Below are 15119 nucleotides of genomic sequence, written 5' to 3' on the forward strand. Positions count from 1 at the left end.
CTGAGTGTAGGGAGAGACTCCGTATCCTCCCACCCTCCCCACACCTGACCCCCACCCCCCAACCTTGACTTGAACAGAGAACAGTAGGATTTTATTTCCCTTTTTTTTTTTTAATTTTTTTTTGGCCACGAGGCTTATGGGGTCTCATTTCTCTGAACCTGGACCACAACAGTGAAAGCACTGAATCCTAACCACTAGACCACCAGGGAACTCCTAAACAGTGAGATTGATTTTTTTCTTTTTTTGGCCATACCACGCCATGTGCAGGATCTTAGTTCCCAGACCAGGGATCGAACTCATGCCCCCTGCAGTGAAAGGGGAGGGTCCTAACCACTGGACCACCAGGGAATTCCCTGGAAAAGTGAGATTGTAATGGAAAGGAAGAGAAAATGGCTCTTCGCTTTTTAATAAATGCTCTGATGGCAGAAACCCAGGGCATTGTGGGAGTATTATTTGTGGAGCATACATTAGTCTGCCAAGGCTGCCATGAGAAAGTATCATAGACTGGGGCACTTAACAGAAATTTTTCTCACAGTCCTGGGGGCTAAAAGTCCAAGATGAAGGTATCGTCAGGGTTGGTTTCTTCGGAGGCCTCTCTCCTTGGCTTGTAGGTGGCCGTCTCCTTCCCACGTCATCACCTCCTTCTGTGCGTGTCTGTGTTGTGACCTCTACTTATAAAGACTCCAGTCATCTTGGATTAGGGCCCACCCATAGGACCTCATTTTACTTTAATTGCCTCTTTAAAGGTTTATCTTTAAATATAGTTAAATTGTGAGGTACTGGGGGTTAGGGCTTCACCATATGAATGTTGGGGGGTGGCGTGTGCAGCTCAGCTCGTGAGAGAGCACGTCTGCACTCTGTCCTGTGCTAGACACGGGGAAGCCAGTGCTGACCAGCCAGAAAAAGCCCCAAGCCTCCCATTAAGGACAGAGGGCCACTGAAATGCAGGTAGGGAGGCCAGCTCTGGCCTGGGGCTCCTGGAGCCTGAGGACCTGACTGGCTGAGATCTGAAGGGTGAGAGGGGTGAAACAGATAACAGTAGTGTAAAGGGGGTTCTAGGTAGTGGGAGCAGCAAGTGCAGAGACCCTGAGATGAGAGCACTTGGCTGCAAGAAGGCCCTAGAGCAGAGGTGATGAGGGCAGACCTTGGGGAGGAGGCGTGACTACCTCATTTTTCCACCTAAAGGCACCTATTCATGCCTCTGCCAGTGGTTGTCCCTGTAGTTGCAAACCATTACAGAACCTGATTCCATTTGTAATTCTGCCCTTTTCCTGTGCTATAAATGCAGAGTATCTCAGACTTGCCTCTTTCTCTCTCAGAATTATTGAAATTACAGTTTATGTTGAAATTATAGGTCCTCTGACTGCTAATGGAATTTGCCTTGGTAAGATAAGAAGGAGAAACCCCTCTTTCCTCGCATCTGATGACAAGCGGAAACTAGTGGGTATCCGAAAGCTGTAACTTGCAAATATTTCTTCTAACAAAAGTCTAGGGGGGCCTCTCCAGTGGCACAGTGGTTAAAAATTTGCCTGCCAATGTAGGGTGCATGGGTTCAATCTCTGGTCTGGGAAGGTCCTGCATGCCTCGGAACAACTAAGCTCGTGCGCTACAACTACTGAGCCTGCACTCTAGAGCTCTTGAGCCACAACTACTGAAGCCTGCGCGCCTACAGCCCATGCTCTACAACAGGAGAAGCCACCGCAACGAGAAACAGGCACACTGCAATGAAGAGTAGCCCCTGCTCACCACAACTAGAGAAAGCCCGTGTGCAGCAACGAAGACCCAACACAGCCAAAAATAAAAATAAATAAATTTAAAAAAAAAAGGCTAGGAATCCCTGGCTATTCACAGTGGGGTTCCCAGAACAGCAGCATCAATTTCACCAGGGAGCTAGAAATGTGGAGTCTAGCTATTTGGAACTGAGACAGCCTTCCTAAGACCATGATAGAGAACCAAGAGAATCACAAAGAAGATGGAATTGGGTGGAAAATAAAGAATGAGTATGAGAGTTAAAAGAAAAAGAAAGAAGAAAGAAAGAAATGTGAAGTTCAGGGTCCCGCACTGAACCTGCCAAAGATGCCCAGGGTTTTGTTGTTTCAAATGAGGTTGACAACAACCCCTGGTTCTTGAAAATTTCAAATAATCACTCCCACTCTCCTCAGGACAGCTTGTGGGTTATTCCTCTGTTTCCCTCTCATTCATCCCCATCTGTCCATCTTTCAGTTCCTGTCCCAAGGTCCTCACTGGTGGCCCTCACCTCCAGTCTCACCCTCTGCCTGACCTGCTTGCAAATGGCAGGCAAGGGAGTCAATCTGATGGACCTTCTCCTGCTTAAACCTTCTGTGGCTCTCACACACCTTATCAACAGATCCATGTGCTTTGCCAGGCATTCAAGGCCTTCCATAATCTGATCCCAGCTACCATGCTCTGTTCAGGTTTTTTGAGCAGCTGGGAGTTCCCAGAACCTGAAATTTTCAGGCCTGCTTGAAATGCCCTTCCCCATGTCCTGGTCATATGTCCGGAGCTCCTTCAAAGGCTTACCTCACTCCTCTTCCTTGAACTCCTGCTTATCCTCCTTGTCACAATAAGTACGTACATAACATCATCAACAACAGCAGTGATCATGGATGATGTCTACATTTGTCGAGTGTTAATTACTCAAGTGCCAGGCACTTTCTACGCATTTTATTTGACATCCCTCCCATTAGGAGGTGGAGTCTAGGACACTTCCCTTTTGAATATGAGCTGTCTTTAGTGACTTACATTAGTGAATAGAAAGCAGAGGTGACACTCTGTGACTTTTTTTTGGCCGTGCCACGTGGCTTGCAGGATCTGAGTTCCCTGACCGGGGTCGAACCTGGGCTCCAGCAATCAAAGCATCAGGTCCTAACCACAGGACAGTCAGGGAATTCCCACACTATGTGACTTCTAAGGATAGGTCATCAAAGATGAGACAACTTCCACCTGGCTCTCTTTCTTGGGACATGTACCTTCAGAACCCAGACGTCATGTTATGAGGAAGGCCAAGCCACTGGGATAGGCTGTGTGTAGTTATTCTGGCTGACAGCCCCAGCCGAGGTTCAAGGGAAGAGCCAGTACCAACCACCAGATATGTGAGTGTAACTCCAGCCCCAGCCACTATTTGCAATTGCATGAGAGACCTTAAACAATAGCCACCCAGCAGTACCCAGGGAAACTCCAGAACCATGAAAGATAATGGTGGTTGTTTTACACCACTAATTTTGGAGTTGTTACATAGTGATGCATAACCATAACAACTTGCATTAACTCATTCAATTCTCCCAATAAGGGGAACAATTATTATCTCCATTTTACAGATGAAGAAACTGAGGCTCATAAGTGCTGGGCAACATGCCCAAAGTTATGGAGTGAGTAAATGGTAGAACTGGGATGTAAACCTAGGTAGATATACTACAGAGTCAAGGTTGTAACCACCAGTATCTGTGGTCAATATATCATGATTCCCTGACCAGCACTCCTTCCCCTTCTCCTGCCTTCAGCACCTGACTTTCTTTTGGGGGAACTACCCCTCCCCCATCACCAGTCCTTGTGGTTCAGATGGAACTCAGCCCACCGTGGACCTTTAGGTACAAGCACAACCCAGATTAGGCCGGTGAGAGCACAGCATCCCCCTTGACAAAATTATTGGCTTGGTGATTGGCTCATGAGGAGACTGCATTAATGAGAGCCAGCCCTGGAAGCTTTGTTGGTTTTACAGAGAAATAGGCCCACTTTAATCACTAAAATCATGGAGTTACTGATCCATCTTTGCTACTGTGAGGAGATCCTGTCCCAAAGTAGAGCCAAGAAAAAAAAATACAGATAGATTCCCAACATCATTTAAGAACCTAGATACAGCCCTTCCTGAAGCTTATCACTCTCTTGACTAAAAGGCACATTGAATTGACTTTGTCTCTGGCATCTGAAAGATGCCTGTCTGCTACTCTCCCAGTGGGGAGCTTACCTTGTGCTATTTCATCTTCCCTAAGGGCAGGGAATTGGCCTGATCTATCTATCTTAGCACAGTGTCTCAACATACAAGGCATCTATTGAACAAACCTAACTGAAAGGGATGTTGCCCCTGTTTTCCAGATGAGGAAACTGTGATTCATCTAGGGCCTGTGGATAAGAAGGAGGATTAAGAGTAGTGTTAACATGGGACTTCCCTGGTGCTCCAGTGGTTACAGTGTAAGTGCTTACAACCCAAATCCTGAATCTGAATCCAGTCCTTTGCTTTAAGCCCAGGAATGGCATTTGGGAAAAGCAGAGGAAAGAAAGAAGGCACCGTTGGGTCTGCTTAATCAGAGGTGAAGACCATAAATGGTGTCTGCAGGTCTGTGTAAGTCAGGAAGCTTCTCGGTGGGACTGGTGGCACACAGTGGGAGAGCACACCTCCTCTCCTTGACAGTCCCTCTTCTGGACCCCTCCCCATTTCTGACACCTGGATATTCCAAGTTGTGGCAGACGCTCCAGGGTATAGACCAGCCCTCATTTACATGTTCACCTGAATCAGTCGCTAACCTTAGGATCTGAGGATTTGAGAGACAACTATCACTTTCTGGCAACTATCCTTTCCACCTATTTCTGCCAACAAGCAGCCACATTACGTGTTCTAACTGGTGAGTTTATTGAGGCGGGGAGAGGAAAAAAATGAACTACAACTGGGTTGTTTCTCAAATAATCGGAAGAGGGGCCAGTCTCTGGGGCTCCAGGGAGGAAGGGTGGGACTATGGAAAATAGAAGGCAGAGAGGGACAGGGGTGGGAATCTGGGTGTCTTGAGGGGCGGGGCCGGAGGTGGGGAGAAGGGGCGCATCTTCCATTCAAGGCCAGGCGCCCCCTAGGGGCCGCTGCCACTTCCACTGCCACTCCCGCTGCTCGCAGGGTCCAGCATCCAGGTGCGAGGGCGGCGGGAGCGCCGGAAACGTGTTTCCCGGGCCCTCCTTGCGTGTCTGGGACGCGGCAGCACCGAGATGGAAACGTTGAGGCAGTGACCGGAGCCAGGATCCGCTACTGGTAGTGCGTAGCCCAGAAGCGAGCGGCAAAGCTCCGCTCCGTCAGCAAAAGCCTGCGGGGAAAGGGTGCAGTTTGGGCCTGAGTGGGTGGAGTCCAGATACCTTGGGTGCAGCTGCGCGAGCTTAGGACAGGCAATTCCCACCTCTGGGTGCTCCCTGGAGTCCGGTGGCAGGGCCATAGTGGGGGTGGAGCCTTGGGGAGGGCGAGTTCTTACTGGGTCCCAGGAGGCTCGGGTGGGCTAGAACCAGATTAAGGCCGGGGCCTTGGGGAAGGAGACTCGGGTTTCTGGGTCTTCCAGGGGGACTGTGGATGGGCCTACAGCAGAAACCGTCCTTTGGGGAGGGCAAGTCTGGACTCAGTGGGCCTTAGGGAGGCTACAGACATATTCTACTATGGAGATCGGGCTGTGGAAGGGGGAAGTGTAGGAGAGGGGACCTTGGGAGTGCCAGTCCGGACTCTGGGACCTAGACAGGTTAACTCGGGGTGTAGTAAGGGGAGGTATCAGTCTTTTCCCTGCTTCCTCTGTCCCATGCTTACCTGCCCATAGGTCGTGCAGCCAGGCTCGCAGCCCCTCTTTTCTAGGAGTGGGAGCCAAGTCGGGCTGCAGGTGATATCACTTTCGCAGGTGGCAAACCTGGGGATGATGTGTGGAGAGAAGAAGGTGGGTAAAGACTCCGCAGCCACATCCTTGTGGGATTCCTGCTTTCCAGATCTTTTCCCGGGATATGTCCCTTCCCCAGATTCAGGCCCCACCTCTTAGGACCACGCTCCTACAAAAGCCATCCCCCAGATTTCAGCCCGCTGCATATTCTCTACACTTGCCCAGGGCCCTGTCACTTCAGGTCTCATCCTTGCCAACCTCAGACTGTCTATTTCAGGCCAGCCCCACCCTTTTTGCTTCTTTTTTCAATCAAGAGACCCTCCCATTAAAAAAAAATAAGCCAGCTCCATGGAAGGCTACTCCTCCGTACTGCCAATCTTAGCAGCCGGGTCCTCCACAGGCCCCGCCCCTTTCTACCTAGCCTCTAAACACGAGGCCTCATCCTTTAGACCTTGGTGGCATTGGACGCAGACCACGGCCCTTCAGATACCCTGAGGGTCAAGCGGTAGAGCCCTCGTTCGGCCCCGCCCAAACCATAGGCCACGCGCCTCGACCCGCCTCTCCTACCAGGCATCGCAGAGCTCAGAGCAGAGCGGCTGCGTCTGGCGTACCCCCAGTAGTAGCAGGTTGAAACGACTGCGGAGGGCAACCTGGAGGTGTCCCAAGAAGGATTCGCACCTGGACATCGGGAGAGACAGGCCCGGATAGGTCAGGATGCTCAAGGGCTCTGGCCCCTGGTTGGGGCAACTGGAGGAAGAACACAAGGAAACGCTGGAGGTGGCTGCACTCACCCGGGACTCAGCTCCCCACAGTGCACTGGGACGATCCCAGAGTCCGATGCCTCTGCTGTGTTCATCTCTGTGGGACAGGAGGGACGTGGAGAAAGGGACCCCAGTGAGTTGCTGTCTTGGGTACTCAGGTAGGGTTGGGGAACCAAGGTTTGGGGTTCCTCTGAACGGGGAGATCCCAATTATATACGTCCTCCCAAACATAAAAGTTAAAGAAATTTCACTTGGGATGCAAATGCAGCTTCAAGTAATAATAATCACTAATCATAATCAGCTTATCATTTATTACATCCCCTGTGGTGATATATAAGTTCTCATATACTTACATATACCCCTTTATAACATCCCTATGAGGTAGGTCTATTATTTCTCCTCCTTTCTTAATGGCCCACATGAAATTCAGAGAGGTTCAGTGATTTGCCCAGGGTCACAGAGCTATGAAGTGGCAGAGTTGGGATTTGAACCCGGGTAATTTGTGCTCTTTAACCACCAGGAGATCCAGGTGTCTCCTCCTGTCACCCTAAACACCCTAAACCCCTCTCAAAAGGAAATTCTGGCATTTTTATGGTTGAGTTGGGGTTTCTGAGTGTTAGAGTTTAGGCAAAGTCTGGAATGCTTACCTGCCAGGTGCAGCTGGCCTGTGCCCAGACTGGTTGCCAGTCTATGGTGTCTCCGGGATCTAGCTGGGAGTGAGTGGCTCCCTCCACAAGCTCCCAGCAGGATCCATGCCAGGGTCAGTTGCAGGGCCCAAGCCAGGCCCCTGTGTCGAGTGCGACCCCTGCAGGCCATGTCCACCTGAGGTAAGAGTCAGCTGGGATACAGGGTGAGGTTCAGCTGTCCCTTTCTTGTAGCTCAGGGCAGCACCGTCCTGATGCACAGCCAGGAGACAGTGCCAGGCAGAGCAGAGAATGGGCAGCTGATGAGGAAGCAACATCCAAGGACCCTCAAATCCCTGGGGGCCACCAAGGCCTGCCTCTGACCAAACACCCCCCCCCCATCAGACTCATATCCCCTCCATCCCTTCAGGTGCAAGTGCCCCCACCCCTGTTTGACCATGGTTCCCTTCCCCTCTCACCCAAAGCAAGATCTCCCACCCTATGGGCCCTCAGGCAACCTCCTCCGTCCTCTAAGGGGACCTCCCCAGATCTTCCAATCCCCTCTTCTGTCCAATAATTCCTCCCTCTCTTCTGCCCAGTTTCCTCCCTCCCTCTTGATCCCTGCTGGCCCCTTTCATGGTCACCTTCTCTTGGCCCACAATCGGCTTAGGGGCTGCCACCCAGGGCTGGACCTTTGGAGCCAAGCTTGGTTGTGGCAGGACTTGGGTTCTGCCTCTAGGATCCAAAGGCCCCAGGGCATGGGAAACTAGGGGTCTGTGAAGACCAGGCAATTCCCTCCCCCTCTCTGTCCCCTCGGGCCACCCCTTACCTGTTAGCCGGACTGGAGTCTAGGGCGCTGCTGAGACACCTCAGGGTCAAATCCAGGAAACAGTGACAGCTGAAAGGGGCGTGGTTTGATGCAGGGGAGTGGTTTCCCATTGCCCCGCCCGCTGCTCCAGCTGACCGAAGACCAGCGGATCTGAGGCTGGTGGTATTGCGTTTGTCTTTATGTAGAGCTTGTGGCTTAAACTCTGTATATGTGTGAGGAGTGTGTGTGTGTTGGATGAGGGTGTGTTTTGTCTCTGTGTACGTATTGATCATATATGTGTCTTTGTTGTGTGAGAGTATGTTTATGTGCCTCTCTTGGGTGTGTGTGTGTGTGTGTGTGTGTTCAAAATCTGGGTAAGGAGATCTGTATGTGTTCCAAGCCAAGTGTTTCCAGTTGAGTAAGAGTCAGATAATAAAGGTAGGGGAGGGGTATGAAGGATGAGGACAGGTGTCCTGCAAAAATATGAATAGGTCAGTGGATAAATGTTGTTGACCATGAATGTTGACAGTGAGTGAACAAGAAGGTGTTGTCATGTGTGGAGAGTGTGTGTGTCTCCATCTGAAATGTGTGTATGTGTGCCCCTTTGAAGTTTCTGTGAATTTGTGTTCCCTGCAAACATTCCCTAAATTCATTCAACAAACATTTATTGAGCGCCTATTGTGTTCCAGGTTCTGGGAATGCACTGTAGTGACTAAGACATGAAAATCTCAGCCGTCATACAGCTGATAGTTCAGTGAGCATCCAATAAGAAAAACAGCCCTTTAAAATAAAATAAAATAGGGACTGACTTCCTAAGTGGCGCAGTGGTTAAGAATTTGCCTGCCAGAACTTCCTAGGTGGAGCAGTGGGTAAGAATCCGCCTGCCAATGCAGGGGACATGGGTTCGATCCCTGCCCCATGAAGACACCACATGCCGCGGACCAACTAAGCCCGCGCGCCACAACTATTGAGCCCATGTGCCACAACTACTGAAGCCCACGCGCCTAGAGCCCGTGCTCTGCAACAAGAGAGGCCACCGCAATGAGAAGCCCACGCACCACAAGGAAGAGTAGCCCGCCCCGCCGCAACTAGAGAAAACCCGCGTGCAGCAACGAAGACCCAAAGCAGCCACAAAATAAATAAATTTTTAAAAAATGAAATAAGAAAAGAAAAACAGCCCTCCAGTGGGTATGTGAGTGTGTATGTGTGTCCATGTTTTGTATTGGGAGGATAATGTGTCTGTATTTTTTTAAATAAATTTATTTATTTATTTTTTATTGGCTACGTTGGGTCTTCGTTGCTCCACGCGTGCTTTTCTAGTTGCAGCGAGCGGGGTTACTCTTTGTTGCAGTGCATGGGCTACTCATTGCGGTGGCTTCTCTTGTTGTGGAGAACAGGCTCTAGGCGCGCAGGCTTCAGTAGCTGTGGCACTTGGACTCAGTAGTTGTGGCACACAGGCTTAGTTGTTCCACAGCTTGTGGGACCCATGTCCTCTGCATTGGCAAGCGGATTCTTAACCACTGCGCCACCAGGGAAGTCCCAACGTGTCTGTATTTTGGACAAGAGTTTGTGTGCAGCTGAGCTTCCCTTGGTTTGGGGATGATGTGTGTATGCTTGTGTTTGTTGAGTGTTTGTATGTATTGTTTGTGTGTGCCTGCATTGCTGAGTGTGTGTACGGCTGTGTTTTCTAAGTATGTTTTCATGTGTGTTTGCAGAATATGAGTTTATGTGTATATGTTTTTGTGTTTGCTGACTGTGTGTTTGTGTTCTGTGTTTATGTTCTTGCACAGAACTCTGTGTCTGTGTGCTAAGTGCATATTTGCAAAGGATTACATGTGTTTGTATGTGAGTTTGTGTTTGCTGAGTATGTGTTTGTGTGTGTGTGTATTTGCAGAATGTGTGTTTTTGTGGACTATGTGTTTGCAGAGTGTGTGAATAGGTGTATGCGAGTCTGTTTGTTGAGTATGTGTTTGAATGTTTGTGTTTGAGTGTATGTTTGCACACTGTGTGTGTGTGCCTGTTCTTGAAGTGTGCATATATGTTTTTGTGAGCAATGACTACAACCACAAATCTCTCTCCCTCTCTTCTCGGACTAATGCAGAGCTTTTGTCTGTCTCTTTTATTGATGTACACCCAGAATCCAAGACACTGCTTTGCACACAGTAGGTACTCAATACCTATTGAGTAAATGAATCAGGAGACACTGTCTCCTGGCCCCTCTGTGGGCACCCACTGATGTCCTGGAGGGTTGAGCACCCAATACGCAGTGGATCTAGCCTTCCCCCGGCCCATCTTGGGGTAGTTCAGGGTGCTTGTGGGTCACATGTGTCCAGCCTCTAGGCTGTGACTCCCGACAACTCTTCCCCTCCCCTGATCTCCGCCCCCCAACCTGCGCTCATATTTCAGCACTACGGACAGGAGCGCTCTAAATCAGCACCACGGAGAGCTCCACGCCCGCGGAGACGCGGGGGCAAGAGCAGTGTCCAGGCCTTGGACAGAGAAATGCGAGGAACAGACTCCGCAGGATGGCAACACGAACAAGCCGACAGAGACAAAGAGAAACAGACCGAGACAACTCAGGCAAAGGCGCAGAGATGAGTAGACAAACGCCTGGGGAACACGGAGACCTAGACCTCGCTCTCGCCCCTTTTGACAAGCAGGCGTCGCTCCCCTCCAGTGACCGCACCCTCCAGGGCCTTCGGACAGTTATGGGCTGAGGCCCTTGGGAAGCCCCCACTCCACCATGCCCTCCAATGCCAAGATTGGAGTGGGGAGGTCTTCGACACTTCCCACTACCACTCTGGGAAGCATGGTTGGCTTAACCTCAGCTGCAGGGACACTGCGGGGTAGTGTTGAAAATCGCTTCGGGTGCCCCCCTCCCCTACCAGCTAATCGTTCCTATAAATACAGCCCAGCCTGGCCTGGCTTCTTAATCCTGACGGTGAGGGAGGAGATCACTAGAGGGGCGCCGGGGTTCCCTGAGGAGGCCTTGCCTGGGAAGAGGCTCTGCATGTAAATGTTTTTCTGAGGGGGCTTCTCCCGTAAAGATGGGTCTCCTCAGTGCAAATACACACTCTGTAAGAGTGTATCTCCTTGGGATGTGAGGTCTCGTGGGTGGGAACAAATTCCCATAGAGAATATGGCTTTTTGGGGGGGGGGGTCTTTCCTTGAGGGTAGCCTCACCAGGCTCCCCAGGGAAATATCACCCGTGGGGATCTTTCTCTGCGGAAATGTGTCTTTGGAGGGTGGGCTTTTGAGATGAAGCGTCACCTCTCAGAAACCATCTGTTTTAGAAATGATTTTCAGGGTAAGAGGAGTTCCTGATTGGAGAGGGCCTCCCTATGGAGACTACCTCCCCGTGGGAATGTGTCTCTCTGAGGGGGTCACTGCGGGGAGGGTGCTGTCTGCATAGGGAATATATCTTAGTGAGAATGTCTCCCTTGGGGTATTTCTTGGGTTGGGAGTCTACCCATGAGCATATCCCATCCCTGGCGTGTCTCTCCTTACAGGGGTGTCACGGTAGCTTGACTTCCCTGGGGGCAACTGGAGGCTCCTTCCCCCGCCTGCCCACCCCCCCACAGCACTGGCAGCCTTGGCCGAGGCCGGGCTCGGGCGCCCAGACGCAGTGACGGCGCCGGGTCCGCCCCACTTTGCTCCGCCCCCGCCACCTCCCTCTCCCCCCCCCCCCCCAGCCGCCGCCGCCGCCGCCGCCGCGGTCCCCGCGGCTTCTCACTCCCTCCCTCCCGCCTCCCTCCTCCCGCCGCCGCCGCTGCCGCCGCCTGCCACCTCCCTCCCCGGGGCAGAAGCCGCTGCCGCCGCCGCCATGGACGATTCAGGCCTGATTCGTCGCCGAAGGCTGCAGGTACGCGGCGGCCCCGGCACAGGGTGGAAGGGAAGGGGTCGGCGCCCTTGGGCGGGGCCCGGCAGGAGGCGGGAGAACTTACGCCAGGGTCTGCCCAGGCTCCCCCTCCCACGGCCTCAGGACGCTACCCGGGTGGAACGCAGTGGCCGCGCGTCCCGCCGAGCTGGGGACCCCGCCCCTCAGGCGCCGCCCGGGGATCCAGGGATCTGACGGAGGGGGATGCAACCTAGCGCTCCCCCTCGAGGATAGCCCGAGGGGTGCCCGGCCCGTCAGAGGAGGAGGGGGCTGGGATCGAGGTGTTTGTTCCGGTGCCCAGCCAGGCGGGGGGTAAGGGGGCGCGGAGCAAAGTTATTGCCCCAGGGCTTGCGCCCCTCGGGGCTGCCGGCGCCGCAGCACAGGTAAACATGTTTGTGCTGCAGCCTCGCCCCTCACCACCCCAGGAGTCCCTTTCTGGGGCATGCGGACCCCCTGCAACCTCCACGCACCTGCTCGGCCACAGGGTTCTTCCTACTGCTCTAATTGGACAGACATCCAGACAGCCTTCCTCCTCACTCTTCATTCCACCCCCTCCACTACAACACTACCAGCCCCCCGCCCCCACTCCGCGATCCTCAAGTCCAGCCCAGCTTGTGGGTGGGCGGGAGCGATTTTTAGCTCCTTGCAGCCTTAGAAGATGTTGGTCTCTAGGCTGCGCAGGCGCAGGAGGCGTGGGTCCACTGCGCGGAGTGGGACACTGAGGTTTGCTGGGGAGTGTGGGGAAGGCGGGGACAAATCCAGGCGTCAGGACCTCCCACCTTCTAGATGAGTGGGGATTCTGAAGCTGGGAAGTGTTCTCTTCGGTCTGCAGCATGCACTTCTAAGGGTTAATACGGAGGTTCGGAGCTGCCCCCAAACTGAAAGGAAATTGATCAAAGCTTCACCCTATGGCTTGCCTGGCATCTGGTTCTTCTGAGCCTCCTTGAAGCCAAGCCCCGAGTTAATCTGGAGAAGTTTATATAAAGCCTAGAATGGGCCCAGTCTCAGGCTACATCCCTAGCCTGGGGCTTGGGAAGAGAAGGAGAGGATTCAAACCCTCACCTCGTCCATTTTTGTATGGGGCCATTTCAGAGGGCTGGAAGGACTTTCCAGGCGTCTGGATGATGCTGGAGCCAGACCTGAGTTTTTGTTTTTGTTTTTTTGTTTTTTTTTAATTTATTTATTTATTCATATATTTTGTTGGCCATGTTGGGTCTTTTTTTGCTGTGCTTGGGCTTTCTTTAGTTGCGGTCAGCGAGGGCTACTCTTCATTGTGGTGCGCGGGCTCCTCATTGCTGTGGCTTCCCTTGTTGTGGGGCACGGGCTATAGGCACGTGGGCTTCAGTAGCTGCAGCACATGAGCTCAATAGTTGTGGCTCACGGGCTCTAAAGCGCAGGCTCAATAGTTGTGGTGCACGGGCTTAGTTGCTCCGCGGCATGTGGGATCTTCCTGGAGCAGGGATCGAACCCGTGTCCCCTGAATCGGCAGGCGGATTCTTAACCACTGCGCCACTAGGAAGCCCCAGACCTGAGTTTTAACCAGAGCCCAAATGGGCTCTTCAGGTCTTCATCGGATTTCCTTCCCATCCTGGGGCTGGGTTAGAATAGTTTCCCATAAAAGGGAGGGAGCTGCCGCAAAGCCAGAGCAAGTGCTGAAGCGGCCAGATTGAGTCCGCGCCGTCGGTCCCGGAAAAGGGCTGAAAGGGGCGGAGCCTGCATGGGGTGTGTCCCCGCCTCCTGGGCCGGCGCAGACTCCCATTGGCTCAGTGCCACGCGGGACTTAGTTCGCCCTCTCAAGACCACGCCCCTAGACGGGGATCCTCCCACTCACCCACCCATCCTTCCCCAGGCTTCTTCAAGCAGAGCTACCCCGCTGAAGTCCTGCCCAAACCATTTCCCTTCTGGCAGGGTTAACCACTTCGCAGCCTGAATATACTCTCACACACTGGTGCAACCCCTTAGGAGCTGTCCCACAACCGCGGAGCGCCCAAGGGTCCCCTGTGTGCAGTTGGGATCGTACCTAAGTTCGAATGCCTCCTCCTCAGGGCTGTCCTTTAATCCTGAGGAGATGCAGAATCCGCTGGGCAGAGCAGCTCTGCAGCTGGGGATGGAAGTGTTTACACGGACGCCAAGGATCCCAATCCTCTACCTCTTCACATTGCCCCTTTCTTCGACCCTGAAATATTTAGGGATGCTAGCAGATGGGGCTAGAGTCGAGGACTTTTCTAGGTAGCGCTTAAAGGTCCCCCTGGGGCTCACCTTCGTAGGCCCAGTGTACCCGAGTCTCGAGTACCGTGTTCCATGGCTGTAAAATCCAGGTCTTGATTTTGATTGGGCCATTGCAGCTGCTGCCCGGCTGGTCCTAGGGGCAACTCATTCAAGCGGATCCTGCAAAGAAAGAGGGAAAACCTGGCATAGACTTCCAGTCACCCCTGGCTCGGGATGGCAGGGTTGCCAATCTGGACAGTGTACCCTTTGGTCCCAACCATCCATCTGTCCTCTGTACAAGGGAGTGTGAGGTCCCTCTGGCCCATCTTCTGCCATGCAGCATGTCCATCCACAATAACTCCTGTTCCTATGACCTAATATTTATTGAGCACTTACTATGTGCTAGGCACCATACTAAGATGCTAGGCACCTGCATCATCTCACAGAATCCTCTAGAAGGCATGGACTATTGGAAGGTCATTTGCCAAGGTTATAGGCGGCAAAGCTGGGATTTGAACCCAGGGCTTTCTGCTATCAGAGATCCTAGAAAAATCTTAGAACATTCCTTATTTCTCCCTGCTTAGAGTCCCCACCAAAGGGCTTTTGAAACCCTCATCTGAGTCTTTCCACCTGCAGTCCTACCCAATCCCTTTTATTCATTAGCCTGTGGACACAGAACTGGCTGGAAGGTGAAGCCCATTCTCCCCAGTGCTCTCAGAAAAGCGTTCAGACCTCTGTAATTTCTGGTCCCTGTAGTGGCTTCCTGTTTGCTTGACAAACAGAATGCAACCTTCTTCTGATATGGACAGAGTTAATGGCTACCAATTTTTTTTTTTTTTTTACCACACCATGTGGCATGTGATAGAACTCCCACCCCCTGAATTGGAAGCATGGAGTCTTAACCACTGGACCATCAGGGAAGTCCCAATACATACCAATTATTATCACTGCCATGACTGAAAAAGACCACCAGCCATGACCTGATTCCTGCTTCAAATCTCAGTTTTGAGCCATGCTAACTACCCCCACCCCAACCCTGTGAATCTGGTTGAGAGTGGGGTAGAACCATTGAGGTGTGGAGGAGTCATTCATTCATTCATCCAGTCATTCAACCTTTCATGCTTGAGCATGCCAAGTTTATTCCTGCCTCCAGGCCTTTGCAATTCCCTCCACCTGGAATGGTCTCTCCACAGAGTCTCCCTTGGC

At 52.3% G+C, this 15119-nt stretch overlaps 1 protein-coding gene across 1 annotated transcript; it reads right to left on the reverse strand.

Annotated features, from left to right (window-relative positions):
- Positions 1 to 4859: 4859 nt before the first annotated feature.
- On the reverse strand, positions 4860 to 7327 carry RTBDN (retbindin). Its single transcript, XM_057710378.1, has 5 exons — positions 7045 to 7327; positions 6428 to 6494; positions 6204 to 6314; positions 5573 to 5669; positions 4860 to 5087 (listed from the first exon to the last, which is right to left on the reverse strand). The coding sequence occupies exons 1-5, from the start codon at positions 7211 to 7213 to the stop codon at positions 4860 to 4862; spliced, it is 672 nt and encodes a 223-aa protein (XP_057566361.1). The 5' UTR covers positions 7214 to 7327.
- Between the last annotated feature and the right edge of the window lie 7792 nt (positions 7328 to 15119).

The sequence above is a fragment of the Hippopotamus amphibius genome, chromosome 15, assembly GCF_030028045.1.
Source record: "Hippopotamus amphibius kiboko isolate mHipAmp2 chromosome 15, mHipAmp2.hap2, whole genome shotgun sequence".
Classification (NCBI taxonomy): Eukaryota; Metazoa; Chordata; class Mammalia; order Artiodactyla; family Hippopotamidae; genus Hippopotamus; species Hippopotamus amphibius.

Excerpts from the sequence above, each read along its gene's own strand:
- RTBDN (XM_057710378.1), bottom strand. The coding sequence starts at position 7,213 with ATGGCCTGCAGGGGTCGCACTCGACACAGGGGCCTGGCTTGGGCCCTG. Across the intron at positions 6,495-7,044 it reads AGGCCAGCTGCACCTGGCAG|AGATGAACACAGCAGAGGCA; the intron begins GTAAGCATTCCA and ends CCTGTCCCACAG. Across the intron at positions 5,088-5,572 it reads GCTGCACGACCTATGGGCAG|GCTTTTGCTGACGGAGCGGA; the intron begins GTAAGCATGGGA and ends CTTTCCCCGCAG.